Here is a 22,534-nt window from a genome sequence, read left to right as displayed (position 1 = left end):
TTCTAGCCATTGTGTTACCAATGCATTATCTCTGTAATATCACAATATCTTTAACAAAATCTAATCCACTTTCGTTTCCAATCTACCACAAGGCAGATGTGGTAGATTGGAAATAGAGAGCATTGTGTGATATTACTTTCAGCAATGTGTGATAAATAGACTTAGATTTACCTACATCACTGTCTTAGTAAACACTCAGGACGTGTACTATTAATTTTGCTCAAGACTTCAAAGGCTAAACTCAGCATCGATGTATTACCTTATCAAATGTTGCAAATGATCGATGTAAGAAAACATCAAAGACGAATTATACAAGTAACATCAATATACTTTTCTCTAAGTAGTCCATCTACTTGATGAACATAAAAGCAAAAAAGGTAAGCGAACACATGACTTAATCCTAGAGGAGATGGGATTGGCATTTTTGTATGCCCTGAAAAATACTGAATAGATACTTGAACTGCTAGCTTGTATAGATTGTGCAAAAAGAAAAGACATGCAAATATTTACATCCAACTGCGTACGCTTGTACATTTGCAGTATAAATAGGTTTAACGTATCGTCGAGCAGCAAGAAACTCGACAGATAAGCGGTATAATTTTAAAAATTGGAAACGTTTTGAGCTAAAATAAGATAATAAACATGCACAAAACAATGATTGTTGAGCGAGTGCCCACAACGCTGTACAAAATCAATATTTTACAAATAGATTCGTTTATCACAAATATAATAGAGATGAGTGCAGGAAGTAATTGTCGACAATAAACGCAGGTGTCTGGCTACAACACAGGAATAAAATACCATACTAGTACCATAGAGTTAGTAGTACACCGTTCGTGATTTGTAACTAGGATTGGCGTTATTGGTGGGTGCAGTCCGTGACGACTTACTAACGGATGGTTTGCTGTTGTTGTTAAATAACTTCGTGGGAGCTTTGCTCGGCTTAGTACCTTTTGTCGAGTCATCAATCGGTTTAAAACCGGCTATCTCATTGCGTATTCTCTTGATCTCCGCTAAATAGTGTTCGTGTTCACTGCTGCGGACAGTGGAAAGGTCAGATTGGGGCAGCGACGAGGTGAAAAGTGCTTTGTCCATAACTGAAACAGATGTTAAGCTAATACAATTTAAATGATGGGATTATTTGTGGCAGCGCAGTGAACCACCTCTAGGCTGTTGATCCCTTGGACGAATTAAGTTCAAGGTGAGATGATGATATTCATTGCTGATACTGATATAAAGTTTACTTTCATACGAGCATTGTATTGTCTCCAGAGGAAAAATGGATTGCTATCTTTACTTGACCCTAATGCTAAATTGAAAAAAACAAAATAGAATCAAATCGGAAACAGTGGCAGTGAAATTAAAATAACTTGGCCAAATACATTTCTGTTGATCTTATCACCAAGATTTCCAGAGTTATTTCACAGCCATAGCTGCACATACCAACAAAATACATCGCTGACGCATTGCCGATGTATGTTAGGCACGCATAGACTTACGCGTGTCTAATTGGTCCTTTTTGAAGTTTATTTGAGGTTTGCTCTCAAACAACGATGATAGGACTGAACACAACAGCTATCTATCAATGGAGAATGATATTTTTGTAGGAGATATGTGATGGCCACTGGTGTCAGTTGGAACTGCTTACCAAACATTTCAGGATAATATTTGAGCTGAATAAAACTCTTGAAAACCAAAGTTTTTTTCTGTTTGATAAATTTTGATATTTTAACCAAAATTTTTGATAAATTAATTTCTATTGCGTTACCCTAGGACACTTATATTTCGCCAGTATTTAGTTTTCGTGAGTGGTATACAGAGTAAAATTTCGCTGCAACTTAATTTCGCAGCTCTGATGAGTGCGAAAATATAGTGATGTGAAAGGAAATGCAGTGGAACAAACATAATTAGATTCCTCAGGTTCAGTTCACCGATAAATAAAAATTTCAATTTGAGATTAGTTTGTAATTGTGAACTGCAGGTAGAATGGTGTGGGCGAGATCGATAATGCAATTTGATCGCTTGCTGCCATTTGTTTCTTGGACTATCAATGAACAATTTAATTTCGCGTTTTTGCTCGTTCGTTATGATAGTTTAGTTTCGCACATGAGATTTTCGCGAGAGGATGACTCCGTGAAAATGCGAAAGTTAGATGAGGCGAATACATAGTGTCCTAGGGTAGCTGATTTTTATCGTTGGTATTTCGAATTTTTCTCCTCGAGGAAATTTTTAGCAATGCAAATAGCAGCACAAAAGTAAGATTGTTGATCAACTGAAGCGAATTCCCATTAGCCAACACGAGACATCCGCTAGCATAAGTGTATGTGTGTGTAGAGATGGCGTACAACAGTGAACAGCATATTTGAGATGACATCATAAAATGTGAAAAGTGGATCAGTCTAGAAGTAACCCATACCTCTGCAGTTATGTTCGACGCTCTTAAGGGTCTGGAGTATGGAGGCAAGCGTGGTGTTAGCGGGCATATCGTCTGGTGAAAGATCAGCAGTGGGTGATGGTGAGCTACTTATAGACAAACCATTCTCCTTCAGCCGATCGACAGTGTTACCCGTGTAGCTCTGTAGCTTGGTGGAGAGGCGCTTTATCGACGTGAGAACGAGCTCATTATATGACTGCAAAACAAAATATATGTCCAGTTGGATTTAATAGAGTCACTTCCCGATGCTCGTCTAAAAAAGCTAACGTCAGCAGCAATGATGAATGGAAACTTGTTCAAACCAAATGAACTATTACATAAATGGACATTCTCTCAACACCATAGCAGAAATCATGTTAGGCACTTACGTGATCGATGTTGGTTGAGGAACCATTTTCAAAATGCTGTGACGATGAAAGTTTCTTCTTGACCGGGCTGAGTGCAGGGGACTTCATTTCTGGAGTCGCAGATGCAGCTGAGCGATAACTGGAAAATGCTGATTTCTGCTGCTGGCATGCAAACATGCTCTCGATAAGTTCCTGCGAAACAAGTGCTCAACAGAGTGAGAGTCCTGAGTACTGATCATGGAAGCACTAATAGAGATCAAATGAATGGCGTAGCACAAAGAGTAGGCAAAGTATGGAGCTGGCTATTGAGATGAGCAGTTCCAGTTCTATATAGTAATTGTCTGCTCCTGATATTATACAAATGCCTTAGCAATACTTGTTTGGGTGCTCATTAAAGTCTTCCTTATTTTACCTACTCATAACTATTGCAACTGTAAGTACTTTTGAATGAAAGAACAATGGTTTTTATAACTACATTAATTTAACCCTCCATTGAAAACCGAATGAATAAAACTCCTAAGTGAGTAAGGAAGCTAGGTCACATGATCACCACTGCTAATCATGTTCTGATCATGATTAACTGTTACAGTGGTGCGTTAGCATGATTACATTAGCTGTAGTTGATTCTAGTGAATTCCTGTATTCAGAGGTTGTCCTTTACTAGTAGGTTATTAACTACATGCGTTTTGAGCAAGCTGAGTATCTACAGTAAATTGGAGATATTTACTTCCAAGTAGAACTACAAACAAGTAGTAGTGTAACTGTTAACAGGTTATAGCAAGCCATCTAGTGGTACAACTGTTCAATTATTCCAACAAAAGAACATTAGCTGTGTTTCTATATTTCATGTTATAAGGATATCACAATCTGGATATAGTTACATATATAGACAGTTACAGATACAGTTAGTTCTATAAATACAGTCAGATGAAGATGGTATATCAAAACTTAGATAGCGCATGGAGTTGTCGGCATTACAGAAGATTTTTTCAGCATTATTTGAAAGATGTACGAGTGAATAATCAAATTTCTGTTAAGCAAAACATGTCAAATATCTAATCAATTCATCCATTGCACATTTTGATAACATTATAATAGAAAAATAGAAAACCATAGAAAACCTATGTGAAGACGTTCTTTTACTTCAGGTAAGAAAATTTACAAGTTTCATTAGCCGTTTTTTAATAACACTAGGCATTTCAGTGGCATTTCTTGTTCATGCAAAGAAATGGCCAAATCCTAGATGCCCAGAGAGCATTGACATAAAAAATGCACCACTGTATAACAATTACAAGGTTAAAATGAAAATATTCTTCAAAAAGCTTGACAAGGAATTGCCAAAGGGTTGATGTGAAGATGAAAGATAGCCAGTGCTTTGGTCATCTTTGAATTGCAACACAAAGGTTTAGAACTGACAGAATAAAGGCTGGTGTATTGCAACAGGAGTTGATGGACTTCAAAAGAAAAGCAAAGAGAAGATGAATGAGAAATCAATAGAAAAGTTGATTGTATGGAAAAAGATGAGAGTCTAGTAGAAAAAAGTACGGTGTAACACAAATCCCTCTCTTTAAAAGGAGTGAGATTCTAAAACAATCGGCATGGCAATCGAAATGAGGTGGATTTCAAAGGATTTCCAATTCATGCTTTGTTCACAGGAAACTCTGTGAAAGTTATTCACGTAAACTTGAATAGTGGTTAGGTGAATAGTTGCAAATATATGATAGAGTTAGTAAATCTTATTTTTTCAATTTATGTACAAACAGATACAATAGAACCCAGTCTATTCTACCGAGCCAGTCTTGCTCGCCTCACCTCCGTTTCTGGTGATGGTTTGGCCACCTCCGCTCTGGCTGCTGCCTTATAGCGGTTTGGAGGATCACTGTCAGCCGTAGAGAGTAGTTCCAAATCCTTGGCAACATTATGAGAGAGCTGAGCTATTTCCAGCTCATGTGAATCTTCCATGACGTTTTCCTGCAAAGATAAAATAATAATAAGCAGGTGAAGAATTACAGACAATTAATAATGTTGTACAAGAAAAAGGTTGCATGTGAACATAGATATTATAAAACCTTTCCTGTCACTACATAGTAGTCAACAAGTACTGGAAGTCAGTAGTGCTTATCACTACATAGTAGTCAACAAGTACTGGAAGTCAGTGGTCCTTATCACTACATAGTAGTCAACAAGTACTGGAAGTCAGTAGTGCTTATCAGTACATAGTAGTCAACAAGTACTAGAAGTCAGTAGTCCTTATCAGTACATAATAGCCAACAAGTACTGGTAGTTAGTGGTCCTTATCAGTACATAATAGTCAACAAGTACTGGAGGTCAGTAGTACTTATCACTACATAGTAGTCCACAAGTACTGGAAGTCAGTAGTGCTTATCACTACATAGTAGTCAACAAGTACTGGAGTCAGTAGTGCTTATCAGTACATAGTAGTCAACAAGTACTGGAAGTCAGTGGTCCTTATCACTACATAGTAGTCAACAAGTACTGGAAGTCAGTAGTGCTTATCAGTACATAGTAGTCAACAAGTACTAGAAGTCAGTAGTCCTTATCAGTACATAATAGCCAACAAGTACTGGTAGTCAGTGGTCCTTATCAGTACATAATAGTCAACAAGTACTGGAGGTCAGTAGTACTTATCACTACATAGTAGTCCACAAGTACTGGAAGTCAGTAGTGCTTATCACTACATAGTAGTCAACAAGTACTGGAGTCAGTAGTGCTTATCACTACATAGTAGTCAACAAGTACTGGAAGTCAGTAGTGCTTATCACTACATAGTAGTCAACAAGTACTGGAAGCCAGTAGTGCTTATCACTGCATAGTAGTCAACAAGTCCTGGAAGTCAGTAGTGCTTATCACTACATAGTAGTCAACAAGTACTGGAAGTCAGTAGTACTTATCAGTACATAGCAGTCAACAAGTACTGGAAGTCAGTGGTCCTTATCACTACATGGTAGTCAACAAGTACTGGAAGTCAGTAGTCCTTATCACTACATAGTAGTCAACAAGTACTGGAAGCCAGTAGTCCTTATCACTACATAGTAGTCAACAAGTAGTACCACTCAATTGCAACAGGATTGCAAGAAATCATCTCATCACTTAAATAAAGAACAACCATTTTATTACCAATTAGAAAAAAAGGGCATCCCTATGGGTGAATATTGGTTCATTAGGAGTTACAAAACCGCAGGCGTAAATCTCAGCGCTAAGGACTCAACCAATTAAATGTTTGTTAACTTTGGCTTGCAAACATTGCCGCAGTGATTCCTGGTAAGGGCTTACATACATACCGTATATGTTTCTATCAACAAAAACTGTATATGGTTTATTGTTAAGATTTGGGCTAACGGCAAGCGGAAAGATCAACTCGACAGTGATACCGCTCTTCACATGAAGCTATTGTGAACCACAGCGTCTCTACTCATTTAAACTGTATGAAGTTTACCCCAATATCTTCAGTTTACATGAACTTGTTCATCCGTTTTAAGCACACAAACTATCAGCTTTTGTGAATTCTTTCTCTTATATCCGATACATACAGTTTAATTCTTGACTTTCAAAGGATAAATTGATAAATGGCTGCTCACACGCGACAATCCAAGTCAACAGTTTCGTTGTAGTACATATTAGAACATTCACCAGAAATTGATGAACAGCGATGTTGCAACTCTTTGGGAACCAACTTGTAAAAGTTGAATAAAACACTACCAGCAGTGAAGGGGGTGAGAGCAGCTAACAGCGCACAACAGACTAGCTATTGCCATAAGCCGTTAGTACTTTGACAGCAGACCAGATGCTGAGGTGAACTACATAACCTAGCCAAGGTAACAAGCAAGCATTCAAAGGACAACAAAGAGTCTTGATAAGCAAACAGCACAATGTCTGCTGGACATGAATGAAGTACTGAGACAGATTCACTTAATAAAAACTCATTAGTTTTACACTGCTTCACCAGGTGAGGTGAAATTAAGCACGCCTGGTCTCTGGTCCCGAGTACCTGTTCTAAATTCAGTTTTAGGCAATCTGATTCCGTCGGATCAAAAACATCAGCCCCTAGCCTCATATCTGAGGATTCATGGTGATTCAGGTTTGCTACATCAGCTACCCGACTAGTATTTTCCCCGCTATAAGAATTGGCCCTTGGCCGTGAGGAATATGGCGAGGATTCATCCGCCGAGCTGGGGGTGCCTCCTCGAGAGTCTGGCTTCTTAGCCTTAGCCTGCAAACACATTTAATAAAGCTGGCTGTTAGAGGAAAGAAAATGGTAACCTGCCAGACCTCCGCCTCTAGTGAGAGATTGAACAGGAGTGCGGCTGCACTAGGCTAAATGAAGTGAGCTTTGTAGTTGTTTCCCCCATTCTGATGACACAACTCCAATATTTGTCAGCAAAACTCATTAAGAATGAATTCAGATAATTAACTTGCGAAAGCAACCGTTGCAAAAGAGCTACTCCTTCAGTGCTTTTAAAATTTGAGTTAACTAGAACAAATGCAGTTTTTCTTCACAACCTATGAGTGTGATTGTGTTAGTGAATTTCTCCATTTAGAAATAAGCTGCGTATATTCAAGCAATGGCTATGGTATATATGAGCAGACGACATTCGCATTGGCAAAGGATACTATAAAAAGTTAGTAAAATGTTAGAGGCAAGAAAGGGAAAAAACAGAAGTGGTGACACGAAGAGCGCTAACCGGAACCCCATGCAAAAGACAACACAAGCTTCTACATGCGCTACAAATGCTAATAACCTGCACGTTGGGCAGAGCCAACGGAAACGCCGGCTGCGTTTGTTGTCTACGGGTAATACGCAGTGCAGAACACTGTGGGTAACTTTTTATACGGTTACGCGTGTCACCATTTTGCTTTGCGAAATCTTTCTACAAAGCCAGTCAACGAGAATTACAAGCAGATGAAGTGGTAAGGCGGAGAGGCATATTAAGGCAGTACCAAGGCATGAGACGTTGCTGGGCATCAACAAAAGCTATCAAGGATATGCAGCAGAAACAGCGAGCGAGCTTATGCCATGGCATGATCATCAGTGAATAAGTAACAAATAGTAACAAATAACCAGTCTCCGATTCTGCCAAAATTATTCTCACTCTTGCCTGCAACTGGCAAATGTAAGATGCAAATGTGACAACACAGTGATACGGGCATTACACTGAGCACCCGATGTGCTATAAGTACGAGATTTTGAGCAATCCGCAGAAATAATAGCCTTACATATGGTGCACCACGTGAATGACAGGAGTTGTCTATACATATACATGTATATATATTATTATATATATCATATACATGTATATATATATATTCCACTGGGTGTTAACAGCGAACACTGTCTTGTAAACTGAACAACTGTGACATGCTCCACTTTTATTTCCTCACACAATCCTGCTTGCTGTTCGCTCCTCGAGCAATCCTGAAAACATTTTTCTCACAAGGAGCGGTCTGTGGAGCGTGCTAACCCGGGGTGCCCTAGTGAGCACAACATAACAACCGTATCACTGTGTCACCAAGAACAAACAAGATGGCTGTAACAAATAAAAACTGCCAGTTTCTTTTATAAACTGAAAGTGATTAAATATGTACTTTGTTAGAATATCTTCAGCCATAAATACAAAATGATGAATGTTATTAGTCTTCCCTCACTTAAAGTGATCAGAATGTGAATATCGCTCATACAAACATCCTTATTCTTTCTTTCTGTTAATCTAAAATATCTTATCACTTAAACAATTGAATAGTCTATCACTGTAAGCCAATCAGCAGTCTTCATCTAGTTGCCTATTCACTATGTTTCCATGACGCACATGATGCGCAAATTTGAGCCAATCCGCAAGTCAACCACATCATGGAAACAGTATAAATCCGTAAGCTAAGCGAGTTTTGCGATTCGCTAAACTCTATCTAATCCATCATGCTTGCGGATAATGGAAGCTTGTGAATGACGACGCACATTAAAATATCGCTCAGGCTATTCCATTTTAAACATTTTCACACTTCTGTCATTTTTATTTCGATTTGAGCAGTCGCAATGTGTCAATATTTCGATTGCTGCTAAGCTTGACAAGACTGCGTAGCTATTTATAGAGTCATTAATTAGGTTAATACTTGACCTATGGGGTCAAGCGCTGATGGTAAATGCAATTCAATGCTGGTGTTCATTGAAACTTCAATCGCGAAGTAACTCAACTTGCACACAGCCCGAATGCGTATCATGCGCTTCATGGAAACGTAGCGATAGTAATAGGTTCTCTCATGGAACTTGAAATATCCTAGCTTCAAATTCTTTAGTTTTAGTCAAAGTAAAAATTGACTCTCTACTCCCAATAATTGTTTGTTATGAAACTGAGACAAGACAACCCAGGTGAATATTTAGGAGCTGCACCAGTGATGGCAAAGGTAGCTAATAGTTGTAAGAAGTCAACAGATGAATACTACTTACATACAAAACTCAAGATTTATTTTAATGCTGCCTTCCAGGCTTCTGAGTGACCAGAGAAATACAAGAGTATCATTTTATCCGAGTTACCTGAAGGTAACTTACCTCTTGCACCGCCTTCCTTGGATTGTAACTCCGCCTCCTATCCCAAGCCGCTTTCTCCCTCTCTTTTCCCGCCTCCTTCTCCCGCTCAGCTCGAGCTATCATAGAATTGCTGTTAGGCCGTGAGGGTAGTTTCTTAGCTGCTGGTTTTGACGATGACACATTGGAAGTCTTAGCACCAGAGGTCTTGCTCGTCGTACTTGTGGCTCGCATGCTGTACCTCCCTCCATCTGTCCTGCAGAGGTATTGAGTGGACCAGTTTTCACAGTTCTGATGCTAAACTTCCTGCACACTCAATATAAAGATCTTCCAATCTATCGATATGTTCCAATGTCTAATCCTCCACTTTGAATCATATGCAATTCAACACCTTTTCTGATCTACTCACTTTGGCTAGTAATTTTTTTGCTTATTTCTAGTTGAATTTCTTACCTTCAAATCTTTGGTTAACAGAAAGTCCTTGCCATAAGTAATTTTATCGAACAATAAACTAGAAACTTTGCACAAAAACAATAAACTAAGTATTTAGCCGAGTATTTCCAAGAAACTCGAGCAATAAAATTATTTGAATCGCACTATTTCCAGCATGAAAGTTGCTTATTTCACCCTGTTTGACTTAATTAGCAGTCAAACTTCTAGGTCAGTGTTTCTTAATCTAGGTTCGATTGAACTCTAGAGGTTCGGTGAGTCAGTCTCAGGAATTCAGTGGAGGTCTATCAAATGCAACGGAAGAAGTCGCACCGATTTGCAAGGCCATATCTTTATGAAAAGATATGTGTGTAATTTGTTGTGAGTTCATGCATTGAACCGATTTTGCACTTTGAACACAGCGACGTTAATCCACAGTTCATTTTGTGCACCAGTCAAACATATATCTGTCTGAGATGCAAAACAATCATATTTTAATTTTTAATCAAGAAGGGCTCAGTGAAAGCGCATATGAACCTGGTGGAGTTCAGTAGCCCCCAACAAGGTTACTAATCACCGTTTTAGATAGAACGTTACAGTGCACCCTCAGGATACGATTGCTCTGATATACAATTTTTTCCCCTTACGAGGTGGAACATGATGATTTTTTCACCTCAACATACAAATTTTATTTCACCATGTGAAACATTTTCATTGTTTGAAAGAAGCACGATGACCGATTTCTCTCAGTTCGGCATTTCTCATATGAAAAACGGTCATAATTTCTAGAGTTGCCCGGATTTTAATACCGGAATCGGTATCGGTGCTGATATGGGTGTTAAGTATCTGAATCAGTATCGGCCGATCTTTTCTTAAAAAATCGGAAACTTCAGATATTTTTTACAGATCAACTATTTAGCAAAAAACTGTATTTTAGCCTGCTACACTAATAACAAATCATCAGCTGCAAGTTCCTTCTTTTTACCTAATGAATTCCGAGCCTGTCACACAATCTATTTCATGTCTATAGCCTAATAAACATCCACACAGCTGAGGAATATTTTGGCTTTAGTCAGGACGTAATCACAACATGCGGTATTTCCCAATTACAGCAATATGATGTATTGCAGCCAATCACGAACAAAAGAACAATCATTAGAAACAAGAATGCGGTGTAATGTTTCTATTTACTAGCATTACGAAAGTAATTTGAGCATTCGATGCATAAAGTTATCTATCTCTCTCTTGATCCTGACGATATATTGTGTCGTTTGTATGGCATAAAATAACCTCAGTGGTTTATCGGTATTTAGCCTGTCCTCCATCATCTGTGGAAAGTGAGTGCTTCTTCAGTACGACTGGCTACATCGATAGTGATAGAAGATAGAGACGTCTCACAAAGAATTGAATCACTAACGGTAATTAAAAGAAACATTGATTTGCTCTAAACTTGTACAGGCGCAGCAGTTCGTTCAGCAATAGAAGAGAAACTTCATTATTACAAAGAAAGCTGTACCACTAACAGTAACTACTATTATTAACAAATTACAAGAAACATGGACTGTTTTGTTACTAGATGCACGGTATTTCAGTATGTGAATATATATACATATATATCTTTTTTCCATAAATGCGAACAAATAAATACATCAATATTTATAATTTCTTTGCATTGTATTTATATTTGCATAATAAAATGAACAATTACCTATGCAACACAAAAGATCTGAATCGGATTATTTTTCAATAAGAATCAGTATATTGGATCGGTATTTGAATCGGCTGGTGAAATTAGAATCGGAGCATCTCTAATAATTTCCTTTTAAAAACCTGTAGCAAAGTTGGAGTTGCGATCCCTTCAAACAGAAGATTAGCGCTCAGACAACTTCTCTTAACCTGCTAACAAAAATCCCCTTCATTACGTATTAAACGGAACATTTTTGAAAACAGCGTCACTCGGGCTTTCTTGGCGAATTAGGTTGAAAAAGGTTTTAATTAATAGAGTCGGCTAAAAGTTATAGTGAAAGCGAAACAAAAACTGATAAGTAATGAAATTTTAGTGATAAATAGTTGAAATTCAGTAAAATAGTTAAACATACATGTACATACTAAAACTTAGCTTTAAGTGTGTCTGTGTTTGGTAAGCTAAACTTATTTGAAGTGAATTCAATGTTTATGTTATCTCCGTACGTCTATCTTGAAGGTAAGAACTTCCTACGGTACGTACTGCTCATAGCACATTGTAATGTTACATTTTAATGCAGATCATAACCAATGAATTCACTAAATATACTAAAGTTACTGTGGGTAAGTAATTAGTAATTTTACTTAATTAAGTAAAGCTCAACTAAGTATTAAACTAAACTATTTAAGTGATAATCAGTAAAACATGTATAAAAACATGTTCTATCCTTACTATATTATGGCTTGGCAGAGCATAGGTTATACCTGAGAGACACATGAGTGAAAGGGTTGGCTTGGAGATTAGAAGGTTCGCAGACATAGTTATGATAGAGACACACAGTGTAACTTACTCAAACGGTAAAGTTTAAACCAACTTAACTTTTAGATTTTAATATTATGACAATTTATTACATTTTCTTTTGAGTCTTCTTGAGCCTCGGTATTTTCACTTACGAATCTAGTTGCTTCAAAAAAACTTCAAATTTTATATGCTGAAAATTACTTCAAGCGTGGTGTCAAACATATCCTCAAATCTTACATCATGTTGATCGATTCATATGGTATGATAGTTATAAGCAGGGGTTTGACTGGAGAGTTAAAACTAATGGATAATCCAGTTTTATCCAGTTCTGCAAATAAGTACTATAGAATATTCTAGAATATTATAAGCGTTAAACCTAAACCTTCCATTCAAATCAATTGGAAGATGAGAACAACAGAAATCCCAAATCGGTACGAAAATTGATTAGTAAAACCACAGGTTCTACATTCATGGGCTAGTGCCACAGGCTATGCCAGAGAGAAAGTGTGCTAGTATTGAGAAGTTATTAAGGTTAGCGTACCTTCTGAGAGCCTGTTTAGGCTGGTCCATTACCGCCCCCATCTCTCTGCTCTTCTGAACTATTCTAGCACCTAAGCTAACTTCAGTGTTATCAATAGATCTAGCAGACCTCCCAGAAGCCTTTCCACCATTAGTCCTGAAGGGGAGACAGTTCCCAGTATCAAAGTGAAAGGAGAAGCAACTCCCATGTTAGCAAGAAGCACCATAACTTCCACAATTAAATTTGAGCAAAAGAATAAATTCAAATTGTTATGGAAGAGACAACTCCAATTAATACAAAGAGGCATATGCGTGTTCTATGGTTAGAGATAATAGAGTTAGACCCAACAAATACAGGGGGAGATAAATACAAGTAGGAATAAGGGTTAATAATTGTGCTACCTACCTCGGAGTGCTCAATACAGAATTCTCACTCTCCACAGATTCAGTTCTTGCTCTGCGCAACTCAAATGTCCTGTTAGGTCGGCTGGAAGACAGAGGCCCCACCCGAGTTGCCGAGGTAGACTTGCTATTATTGAGACTGTCAGCGCTGCCTTCTTCAGAGTCTTTCGATTGACTTGTCCTAGTGCCAGCTAGCCTAGAAGGAATTGATAGTATAGGTTTTAAGGCCATCTTATAACATACAGTTAGCTGGCAAGCGAGCAATAGATCTGACTGTTGAGAAGCGAAACGAAAGAAATGGAGAAGGTCATCCAAGCATGACATCGAAAACAAAAACATACTTTAAAATGTTTGTGGTAATAGATATTTTAGCGGCTGCTCTCTGGTGCTTAAAAATACATTTTGTAAGTTATTCTGGTCCTATAAATAACTGCCAGAACAGAAGCTTATATAAATATCATATTGCCATGATCTCAACGGTTCAAGAAGACAAGTGAATGTACATTACTGCGCACGCATACACACAAAATGCGTTAACAACAGCTGACACAGCTGACACAGCTGGATGGTACCTTTGAAATAAAGCCTGCTAATATTTTATTTTACTCAAAGCAAATTGGCTCTGCTAAAGAAATTCTATGAATTTACATGATGAAAGAAATCATAAATGGATTCATGAAACTCAAATGCGCAGGAAAAATACCTTAGAGACATTTGATCATATTTCATGTAAGATAATATCTAAAAGTCGAGTCTAACCAAATGAAGGGTTGAATGTTCAATGTCTACAAGTGTTCCGGTGTATTTGTGTCGCTATAACTATTCCTTGTGGATGTTTTATTCCTTACAAAAGTCATCCGACAAGACACAATAATTAGGCCAAACAGAGTTAACACCATGTCTAATTAAAACTAACTTAAAACAAAAAACATAATTCAACTTGAAATATATTCTCCTCTTCAATAGTCTGAAACATGAAATAAAGGCGAGAACATAAAGGTTGACTTGCAACAAAATTCACATTACAGTTATTTGGTATCAAAAGATTCACCATGTTTTACTCTGCTGGGCTGTAGGTGCCAAATATGTGGAAATGTGATTACAAGCTCTTAAAAGCTCAAAAATGAACAGTTAATCGCAGCCATCACGAAACTGCCGTAGATTAGAATCTCTTTCCAAAACGGCTCAAATGGGACGTAGTTGTACGAGATGGCTTCTGTTTACACTTTCACACAACCTCATTCGTCAAAATATTTTCACAAATATACTTCACGCATTCCATAAAACCATGTCTATTGTCCTTATGCGTCTATTTCATCATCATTGCAATGCTGTCACTTTCAGCACTGATATCTTATAACCTACCGTGAAAATTCGTTTAATTTTTCAACCTTAGCTCGAAGGAGTACATATCATTCTCTGATGAACATGCCGAGTCTGTTGGTCACTTGTGATAATCGAAAAATGCTGCAGAAATTATTCGCGCTGCGTGGTAGGAAGTATGGGTCACATGATCAGATTACGACTAGACGGTTAGACCAAGCCGAAACAAAACTGTAAAGTAACGAACATCAATATTTGATACAGGCTCTTCGGTAAAGCCCGAAGTGTTTGTTATAAACTAGTGCTACGAGAAGTTTCATATTGAGCCTTTTATTGGCATTTCAATTCACGTGTCAAAACAATAACCAAATAGATTGACTACGTCAGAGAAATGAACTGATTCCGATCTACGGCGGTTTCGTGATGGTGGCGATTGATTAACTGTTCGTTTTTGAGCTTTTAAGGACTTGTAATCACATTTCCACATATTTTGCACGTACAACACAGCAGAGTAAGACATGGTGAATCTTTTAATACTAAATAACAGTAATGTGAATTTTGTTGCAAGTCAACCTTTAAATAAAAAGTATGCAAAGTTTTAATTCTTTAATTTTGAAAAGTTTTTAATGTTTTAGGTAATATTTGCAGATCATTGGACCAACCACATGCCATGTTCAGGTATCAGATCATTAGACCAACCACATGCCATGTTCAGGTATCAGATCATTAGACCAACCACATGCCATGTTCAGGTATCAGATCATTAGACCAACCACATGCCATGTTCAGGTATCAGATCATTAGACCAACTGCATGCCATGTTCAGGTATCAGATCATTAGACCAACTACATGCCATGTTCAGGTATGTTCTAGTCTGTTCCTTTTGAAATATCATATTTAGTTTGGACCAGCTTTCCTGTTGCATTGTGGTCAGTATCTGTCAGTATGGACACACAATCTTTCGCCACTGCATTTTAAATGTGGTAGCGGACAACTCCCGTGTTTGTGAACTTGCTCCACAATTCAGGTTTTATTGGCTAAACTGTTTTATTAGGGCTGAATCAAGGAGCGGCAAGATTTCTAGTGTTTGCTGCTCGGGAAGCTACACCTACTTGCAATAGCCCAAACTTTGCCATGCCACAGCATTGATACATAACAATGAGACACATCAATGATAACAAACAGGGATAATACAAACCAGCTCTGTCAACTCTGTAGAAGTAACTTAAATACCTGCTTGTCACTGACTCAGCCACAGAACGTCTACTTGGTTCTTTGCTTGAAGCAGCTTTACGCGGGGTGGTCGTGTCGCCGCCTCCCTCACTGTTGTGTTTGTTACTAGAGCTCAGTCTATCAGCAGTAGATTTCTTAAAGGAGTTTGATTGTTTAACAGTTGATTTAGCTGGCCCTCCGGATGAAACTGTTGATTTTGCTGGTCCTCCTGATGAAACTGTGGATTTTGCTGGCCCTCCTGATGAAACTAGGGCGGGATTTTTGGATCGGCTAGCGGAGGCCGAGTCAGATGAGAAGGAATGAATGGCCTTCATGAACTCATCCGTACTCTGCAGCAGTACGTCTGTGTTCACGCTGTCCACTGACTGGCCACCCACTGACCTCATTCTGTCCTTCCCTCCGATTTCAACCGTGGAATGCATTGGCAGCTCAGTTGACTGCGAAGGAGCAGGCATCGCTGTCGAGGAAATGATCTTATCGAAAAGGGTAGTCTTATTTACTATGATGGGATCATTATCCCTGTGGTAAGTTCGAGACGTAAGTAGCTCCTCAACCAGCTTTGGCCGTTCTGTCTCTATCATTGGAGACTCTCCTAAACACACAACAATTGTCATCAGTGACAATTCTGTCTTCAGTGACATGTGTGAGAGAAAATATACCTAGGGGACATAGTACTCACAACATTTGCTATTACGATATCGAGTGCTTAATATAACACAAATGCAAAAAGCTCAAGCTAGAGAGTGCTTTGAGGTTTCCTTTTGATAGATCTACGAGTGCCTGATGCGGAGACCTTACTAAAAAAGGACTAGCATTGTACTGTGAGTGAAATATCATGGAAACAAGTGCCTCCTAAATAAATTGACTTTTACTATCCGCATTTCTCTGAAAAGTTGTTACATATAGCCAGGGGAACAAAAAGGTGCAAAAAACCTGCACAATGTCCTACAGAGATTATAGACCTGCACAGTAGAGACCTGTACAATAGGCTTCTACAGTACAGTAGAGACCTATACAGGTCTCTACTGTTACAGTACTGTAAGTCTAATAAATTACCCAGAACTAAACTACATATGTTATTCCAGTCTGTGCACACTGAGACCCTAAAGGAAAGGCAGCACACCTGTGTTAAAACTGAAATTCGTTTCCTCAAGAAAACTTATAACAACTATAAGGGCTTTTAACATGCGCAAGTTGAGTAGGAGCCTCTTCAACTTCTTGCACAATCTATTAAAATGTATTCCCTACTTCAAACAATTATATTTGAACATCAATTGCGCAAACTCTTTGCGAATAAGCTAATGATAATTTGAAAAGCAACCATTCTGCACTCACTAGCGCAGAATGGTTACAGGAAATGCATAACTTCTTCTCTACTAGTAATGTACTTAATTACAACGCTACTGGTAATGTGAAACAACAATTCTCATTTACAACATTTTTACTTATTGCGCACACCGTCAATAACCATAAATTACATATTAAATTATTCCTCATCATGTCCTAATTTCAAATATGCAAACCAAACAGCTGTAAATTTATGTGTTTGAATAATTATGTAAGCTAAATTCTAAACATTTCATCTTTTTAATGGGTGAAGATAACAATCTCTACAGATATGATCGCAGCATTTAGATTTTTAGTTACTATTTTTTGTTTAGCAATATCTACAATTTTGGAAACAAAGAATTTATATGTATAAATATTAAAAAAAATAAATCATCTCATCAAACCTGGTGATGTCTAACCCAACCATTTTTATTATATTGGTTCAAGAAACTGCATCTATTCTGATATGGGTGCATCTTAAACATTACTCGATGGGATATTTCAACTTTTCACAAGATTTAGAACCCAGTGGTACAGAATTTATGTTTGTTTAGAAGTGAGAAAGATGGCAACAACAAATTATAAATAACTTTGGGAAATTTGTTTTAATGAACAGTGGGGGGTCCCAGTTCATTTTGCACACCGATGTAGTTAACTACAACACTACAAGCCCTTTAACACAATCAATTGCAGCTAACAATGTGAAGAGCGGAGTCCAAAATCTTTGAAAGTATGAGCATTCACGCGTCTGGACGTTTTCTGCAAACTGGAGTAAAATAAAAAAATGTTCTCGTCATAAAGGGGCATTGTAGTTCGGCTCTAGCTTGTACATAAGATGTAAAGAATTTTGGCTAACGTTTTAAATAATTTAATGAAACCTTTGGCAATTGGACAAAAAAAATATAGGCTGATAAACTGTGTACCACAATTTCGTACCTGTAAATCGGTCTACACCTCAAACGGTCTACGTTTATTACAGAAACCTCCGAATAAATTCGAATAATTATTCTTATAATTAAATCTTATAATAATTTTATAAAATCAAATAATTATTCTTATAATTAAATATTTTGCAAGATATTAAAAACGGAAAAATATTAGAAACCTTCGGCAATTAAACAATGCCATAGACTGGTGAAATGAGCACGTTTTTCTCGTGAAATGCGCACTGCTTAATAGTTCAACTATCTGTCGCACGGCTTTATTGGCGTATCGTTGGCCGGACTTAATTATGATTAAAAAAAGCTTTTCAAGTGTTTTATTGCGATTTCAGGCCAAATTAATCTGTCTATTTGTGTATAATCCAATCAGATAGGTAAGGTTTAGGATATTGTCCACAAATAATAAAGACTTGGTAACATATTTAAATAAGTTTATATGTGTTTTGTATCGTTATTGTACTTAGACGACTCCATTGAAAAATGGTTAAATTTGTTGATGAGATTTCGGTGCAAGGGTTTGGGATGGCCGTTCATGAATAATTTTCGTGAGTTGTGTGCACATATGCATTTATCATAAATCTCCCAAACAATCACTTTGCTCGTGTTTGGTCATGGCATTATATACATACTATATTAAAGATCCAAGCTTGTAGAACTTGATGAAAAGAACTGAAATAAAATAGAGTAATTCTATCAGACTCTTTCAAACATGATGTTTAAGAGGTAACAGAAGAAACATAATGATTGCAGTACACAGAGTCTGATAGAGTGTCTATATTTGTTATAAATACTAAGTCTGATAGAGTGTATTTGTTATAAATAGAAAAACAATTAGTTTTAATGTAAAACTCTTGTCGCTGAGAAAAAGCCTTCTAGTTTTTTTTAATTTTTGATCCTTCATTACCAAGAATTTCAATCAATGTGTCATTAGAAACTAATGTTCTGGCAGCCATTTTCCTTTCTCGGCTGGTTACAGTGCCCTCGGTATTTTGGTGATATCTTAAGAACTAACTAGCCAATCGACTTGAAATTATGGAATTATATATATATATACTTCATATATATATTTTTTATTACGCGTACAACGTCGGGCATTCAGCTAGTATATATACTAGCTGAATGCCCGACGTTGTACGCATTATAAAATAATTAACTAATGAATTTGAGGAACTTACCAGGTAAGCTAGTAACCTAAGTTGGTCTAAATTTTTATAATAATAATAGCTGTAAAGCCAGTAAGGCGTTACAGCCAATAATATTTTCGCAGAGCTGCATAAATATGTGTCATATTATACCATAGTATGGCAAGGATGGCTTAGTGATTGGGTTAGCTCGCTGGTCTATAGACCTGGAGATTCTGAATTCAACTCCAGTGCGAAGCACATTTTTCGTTCCTAAAACTTGATCGATATACCTGGACAGACAAACGACAGACAAACACTGAGATTTGTATATATAGATATATATATATATAGAGTATAAGTATATATTAAGTGTATATATATATATATATAAACTTAGGCTACGTTAAACTAAGTTTTGGAAAAGCCTCAGGCAACCGGAAATGACGCAGTAATAAGGCATTACCTAGAACATTATATCAAAAGTTGGTCTTGTGGACAATATACTACATAAATATAAACATTATATCATTAGTTGGTCTCGTGGAAAATATACTACATAAATATAAACATTATATCATTAGTTGGTCTCGTGGAAAATATACTACATAAATATAAACATTATATCATTAGTTGGTCTCGTGGACAATATACTACATAACTATTAATTACTTTTGATTAAAGTGAAGTCTTAGCCTCTCAATGATTTTTATGAAATGTCTAGACTTTGTAAGACCTCCTTAGTTTTCATAGTGTAAACCTATCCAGCAAAGGAACAAACAGTAAATAATTTATTATTTGCAACGATACTCAGTGGCAGAAGCTAAAAGAATCCGACATTATAAGCTTACTAATGGTTGGTACCATTACGATATCTACTCCCGGGAATGATAAACACAATATACAATGTTACATACTAACAAGCTAACATATGCTTATAATAAGCCTTGGAATGTATAAAATATTATGTGAAAATCCTAGCACTAACTTTTATGACCTTCAGGCTAAACCTCCATACACAAGTTGATAGTAAGTCACAAGTTGACAGTAAGTCACAAGCTGATGGTAAGTCACAAGTTGACAGTAAGTCACAAGTTGATGGTAAGCCATAAGTTGATAGTAAGTCACAAGTTGACAGTAAGTAACAAGCTGATGGTAAGTCACAAGTTGACAGTAAGTCACAAGTTGATGGTAAGTCATAAGTTGATGGTAAGTCACAAGTTTATAGTAAGTCATATGTTGATGGTAAGTCACAAGTTTATAGTAAGTCACAAGTTGATAGTAAGTCACAAGCTAATGGTAAGTCACAAGTTGACAGTAAGTCACAAGTTGATGGTAAGTCACAAGTTGACAGTATGTCACAAGTTGACAGTAAGTCACAAGTTGATGGTAAGTCACAAGTTGATAGTAAGTCACAAGTTGATGGTAAGTCACAAGTTGATGGTAAGTCACAAGTTTATAGTAAGTCACAGGTTGACAGTAAGTCCCAAACTGATGGTAAGTCACAAGTTGACAGTAAGTCACAAGTTGATGGTAAATCACAAGTTGATAGTAAGTCACAAGTTGATAGTAAGTCACAAGTTGGTAGTAAGTCACAAGTTGATAGTAAGTCACAAGTTGATAGTAAGTCACAAGTTGATAGTAAGTCACAAGTTGACAGTAAGTCACAAGTTGACAGTAAGTCACAAGTTGATGGTAAGTCACAAAATGATGGTAAGTCACAAGTTGATAGTAAGTCACAAGTTGATACCAAGTCACAAATTGATAGTACCCTAGGACACTTATGTATTCGCCTCATCTAACTTTCGCGTTTTCGCGGAGTCATCCTTTCGCGAAAATTTCATGAGCAAAACTAAACTAACGAACGAGCGAAAACGCGGAATTAAATGGCTTTGTTCGTTGATAGTCCAAGAAACAAATGGTAGCAATCGATCAAATTGCATTATCGATCTCGGCTACACAATTCTACCTGCGGATCACAATTACAAACTAGTCCCAAATTGAAATTTTTTTCTTACCGGTGAACCGAACCTGAGGAATCTAATTATGTTTGTTCCACTGCATTTACTTTCACATCACTATATTTTCGCACTCACCAGAGCTGCGAAATTAAGTTGCATCGAAATTTTACTCTGTATGCTACTCACGAAACTAAATACTAGCGAAATATAAGTGTCCTAGGGTAAGTCACAAGTTGGTAGTAGTATCGCTTATAGCAACTGGTTTGCAAGATCTCTACTACACTTTCTGTAGCCAATAAGATTCTTCGACATACTCCATTAACTCTTTGTGTACCATGAGCCACATAGTGCGGCTTGGTACTACGACTTGGTATGGCTTCGCACAAAACATTGCTGACTAGTGAGCAATTAATCAATTAGCCAATCGTATCAGTACTTTAACAAAAGGACACAATTTTCTGAATGAGTTGAACCAATAGGCAAGATGTTTACAGCCCATCCTGAGCATAGTTTCGCTTCGCAAACACTTAATTTTTTATGGCAATTTCTTCTTAGCAATGTCAGACGTATTACAGCTATGAAGGTTTCACACATTTGAGACCTATGGACTTTGGGTGATAGAGAGTGATTATTTTATTTTAGCAGTAGTAATAATACTGTAAGCTATAATAATATTGATAACTCGTCCAGCTCAGACATGCTCATGGTAGTCGAGAAAATGCCCAAGAAAGTGTCCAAGTTCATTCCGGTACATGTTTGTGGCATTTCTTATGGCATCAGCTGATGTAGAATTTTATGCTGATCAATTTGGTAACAAAATGCTTTTTATACAGAACTAGCAAACCTTTGAACCCGTAGTTAAAAACTTATGACAGTTTATGTGCCCCTTTTCAAATAGTAGGTTTTACCAAATATTGAATTACGTACCAGTAAAAAAATTAGTTGGGTAGCAAGGAACTAAATTTCTGGACACCCAGCAGGTGTGCATATACAGCAGCAGGTGTGCATATACAGCAGCAGGTGTGCATATACAGCAGCAGGTGTGCATATACAGCAGGTGTGCATATACAGCAGAGCCTTAACTACTAAAGAGAATTTCGTACTAGAGACTAGACAATCACTTACCTATCCCGAGTTCTTGTAATATCTTTTCCTTTGAGTGCTGCACGTCCTTCTTCTTCTTCGGCATTGTGTTCGACTTGCCGATAGTCACTTCAGTGGAATGTCTCAGCTCGGCACTTCTTCCCGCTCGAGGCACAACAGGAAGTCGCCGCCCTCTTCCTGAAGGAGAATTCTCTCGCTGCTCAAATGCTCTCGATGTCGGTGACAAAGGAGGCTTTGCCGCTATAATATCTACAGCATTCAAATGCACTACGGTAGAGTTTTATAGATTTATGATGGCTTTCAATTGGGACATGAATGACTAGATGGCAGCACTTTAACACTAAAATATGAGCAAAACGTGTATCGA

At 37.4% G+C, this 22,534-nt stretch overlaps 1 protein-coding gene across 6 annotated transcripts in view; it reads right to left on the bottom strand.

Annotated features, from left to right (window-relative positions):
• Positions 1 to 236: 236 nt before the first annotated feature.
• Positions 237 to 22,534, bottom strand: part of LOC137399316 (serine-rich adhesin for platelets-like) — a 47,509-nt gene continuing 25,211 nt past the window's right edge. For 2 of the 6 annotated variants that reach the window (XM_068085374.1, XM_068085375.1), the window contains exons 10-20: positions 22,189 to 22,416; positions 15,712 to 16,303; positions 13,159 to 13,350; positions 12,775 to 12,909; positions 9,344 to 9,575; positions 7,542 to 7,670; positions 6,791 to 7,012; positions 4,594 to 4,752; positions 2,803 to 2,973; positions 2,417 to 2,630; positions 237 to 1,097 (exon numbers count right to left, since the gene is read on the bottom strand). In XM_068085374.1, coding sequence (XP_067941475.1) covers positions 820 to 1,097; positions 2,417 to 2,630; positions 2,803 to 2,973; positions 4,594 to 4,752; positions 6,791 to 7,012; positions 7,542 to 7,670; positions 9,344 to 9,575; positions 12,775 to 12,909; positions 13,159 to 13,350; positions 15,712 to 16,303; positions 22,189 to 22,416 — 2,552 coding nt within the window. In that variant the 3' untranslated portion in view covers positions 237 to 819. The remainder of the gene's footprint in view (positions 1,098 to 2,416; positions 2,631 to 2,802; positions 2,974 to 4,593; positions 4,753 to 6,790; positions 7,013 to 7,541; positions 7,671 to 9,343; positions 9,576 to 12,774; positions 12,910 to 13,158; positions 13,351 to 15,711; positions 16,304 to 22,188; positions 22,417 to 22,534) is intronic. The other 4 variants (XM_068085377.1, XM_068085379.1, XM_068085376.1 and 1 more) reach the window with 4 other exon arrangements.

The sequence above is a fragment of the Watersipora subatra genome, chromosome 7 (genome assembly GCF_963576615.1).
Source record: "Watersipora subatra chromosome 7, tzWatSuba1.1, whole genome shotgun sequence".
Taxonomy (NCBI): domain Eukaryota; kingdom Metazoa; phylum Bryozoa; class Gymnolaemata; order Cheilostomatida; family Watersiporidae; genus Watersipora; species Watersipora subatra.
This window is presented reverse-complemented; position numbering and strand designations above follow the sequence as displayed.